The sequence below is a fragment of the Aegilops tauschii genome, chromosome 5 (assembly GCF_002575655.3).
Source record: "Aegilops tauschii subsp. strangulata cultivar AL8/78 chromosome 5, Aet v6.0, whole genome shotgun sequence".
In the NCBI taxonomy this organism is placed as follows: Eukaryota; Viridiplantae; Streptophyta; class Magnoliopsida; order Poales; family Poaceae; genus Aegilops; species Aegilops tauschii.
Window position 1 is genome coordinate 469,523,951 of NC_053039.3, and position 2,428 is coordinate 469,526,378.

Here is a 2,428-nt window from a genome sequence, read left to right on the forward strand (position 1 = left end):
TTTAAGTTTTACGTAAATAACCAGACGACAAACTGTGATTGGGATTAGAGAGGAGGAGGGGCCCACCCCCTAGAAATCAGGCGGGGAGAGAGAATGTTGTGAAGGAAAGTTAAGTGAGGCTTCGTAAGTTGTTAGTAGATGTAGTATTATTCCCCTTCCCACACCTGCCTCTCGTCTCCTTTTCTTTCTTTTTTTTGAAATTTTCTCGTCTCCTTTTTTGAGTTGTGGCTCTCATCCAAGGCAGAAGCCCTCTTGAAGACTTGGCTCCCGACAAACGCTCCCACTCCATCCCTCCTTTCCGTGACTAGCTCTTCCCCTGTTCTCTCTGACCGATCCAAACGAACCATGCATGTCCTAATCACCAATCTTTAGATCTCCTTCCTTCTGCATTGGCCCGGCCGCCTCACTCCACCTGTGTGTCAGTCCGTGCACGGCAGAACATGGCTGACACAGCTCGTCACCCATTGCTGATCTTGCTTGCCGTTGTGGCCGCTACCGCGATCATCGTGGCCATCAGTGTGGTTGTAGTGTTGTACCACAAAAGGAACAAGAGGAAGAAGAACAGGGAGCTCAGCGACGCCGGGTCAAGCGGTGGAACCCGTCACCGGAGCAGAGCATGCACGAGGTCCAGGCGAAGATCGAGGCGCTGTCCAAGCTGCAGCACCCGCACCTTGTCTCCCTCATTGGCTTTTGTCTGTTTAAGAAGGAGATGATCCTCGTGTGGGAATACATGGAGCACGGCACGCTTCGGGAGCACCTGTACAACAACAGCGGCAAGCCGGTGCTATCATGTTCATGGCGGCACCGCCTCCACATGTGCATCGGTGCCGCGCGGGGCTTGCACTACCTCCACACCGGCGGCATCATCCACCGGAACGTCAAGACCACCACCATCCTCATCGACAAGAATTGGGTCGCCAAGGTGTCGGACTTCGGCTTCCCCAAGTCCGCCCTGACCAGGGCGAGCCAAATGCACCTCAGCACCAGTCATGTCAACGGGAGCTACGGATACACTGACCCGGAGTATTTTTGTCGGGAGCAGCTCACTGACAAGTCAGACGTCTACTCCTTCGGCGTCGTGCTCTTCGAGGTGCTTATGGCAAGGACGGCGCTGAACCCGGCGCTGCCAAGTGACCAGGTCAGCCTCGCCAATTACGCGCTTGCCTGCCAGCGGAACGGCACCCTGCCGGACGCCGTCGACCCGGTGATCAAGGACGAGATCACGCCAGAATGCCTCAAGAAATTCGCCGAGACGGCCGTGAAGTGCCTCGCTGACCAAGGCATGGAGCGGCCTACCATGGGGGGCGTGTTGTCCAACCTAGAGCTGGCGATGCAGCTGCTTAATTCCATGCCGATGCAAAATAAACCACTGATACAACAAAATCATATGTTGTATGTGTAGTGGTTTTTGCACTTATTTTAGCGGATTTGCTAATTCACTGTAGGTAGCAGCTTGAATTTTGAAATTGTGTTAGTCGATTTCTTGACGTATTTTTTCTGGACTGTTTTTGTGAGCTGGTTTGGCCCGCTTCTTTCTTAGGAAACTTCATTATTTTGATTTTGTTTGAATTTTATTTTATTTTCTTACTTTTTAAGGGTAGAGAGTGGTTTTCTACACCCATCCTTGGTGCACCCACAGTGCATCCACGCAAGAAAACATACCAAAACATTTTGAAAAAATCTGAAAATTTGTGGGAATGATCATCAACAAATGTTAAAGAGGCTTGCCAAGTTTGGTGGTCAAATGACATCGGAGGAGCTCTATATGTCTTCTTGCGTGGGTGCACCGAGGGTAGGTTCAACCACTACTTTTCCTAAAGGTTAATACCAATGCCACTACCTTATAAAACTTCATTATTTTGATATTGATTTTGTTTTTGTTATTATTTTATTTTCTTTCTTTTTAGTCATAATACCAATGCCTCTAATTCATTCCTTCTTATGAAATTTCTTTTTATGAAAAATCCACTATCGTATGCTTGTACACAACTTGGCTTAAGCGCATTAAGGGTGAACAAACTCCAGCGCGGACTCCGCCTCCAGCCGCAACTCCTTCGCCTCCGAGTTCTTCAGGGGTACTCGCCCGACTCAGTTGCTTGTTCACCCTTGACACACAACTTGCCCGACATCTACCAGTTGCATGCCCATTCTTGATACGTTACTTGGCCATAGCGGGCCAGTGCATGTCCTTCTTTGACAAATAACTCACCCGATCAAGTTGCATGTCCACCCTCGACAGGCAACTTGCCTGCCCCAGTTGCAACTCTACCATATATTCCCAACTAGGCTTTCTATTTGCCTCGTTTGCACGTCCATCATTGACTCGCAATCGGGCCTCGACCCTTTTTTTTTGTCAAAGTTACAAGTTCACACTCGACTAGCAAACTAGTAGCGACTTTTTCTGTCATAGTTACAAGTCCAACCTCGA

General features: G+C 49.1%; 1 protein-coding gene across 1 annotated transcript; it reads left to right on the forward strand.

The window, feature by feature from the left end:
* Positions 1-462: 462 nt before the first annotated feature.
* LOC141022139 (receptor-like protein kinase FERONIA) lies at positions 463-2,134 on the forward strand. The gene has a single exon (XM_073498173.1). The coding sequence runs from the start codon at positions 617-619 to the stop codon at positions 1,400-1,402; it is 786 nt and encodes a 261-aa protein (XP_073354274.1). The 5' UTR covers positions 463-616; the 3' UTR covers positions 1,403-2,134.
* The last annotated feature ends 294 nt before the right edge of the window (positions 2,135-2,428 follow it).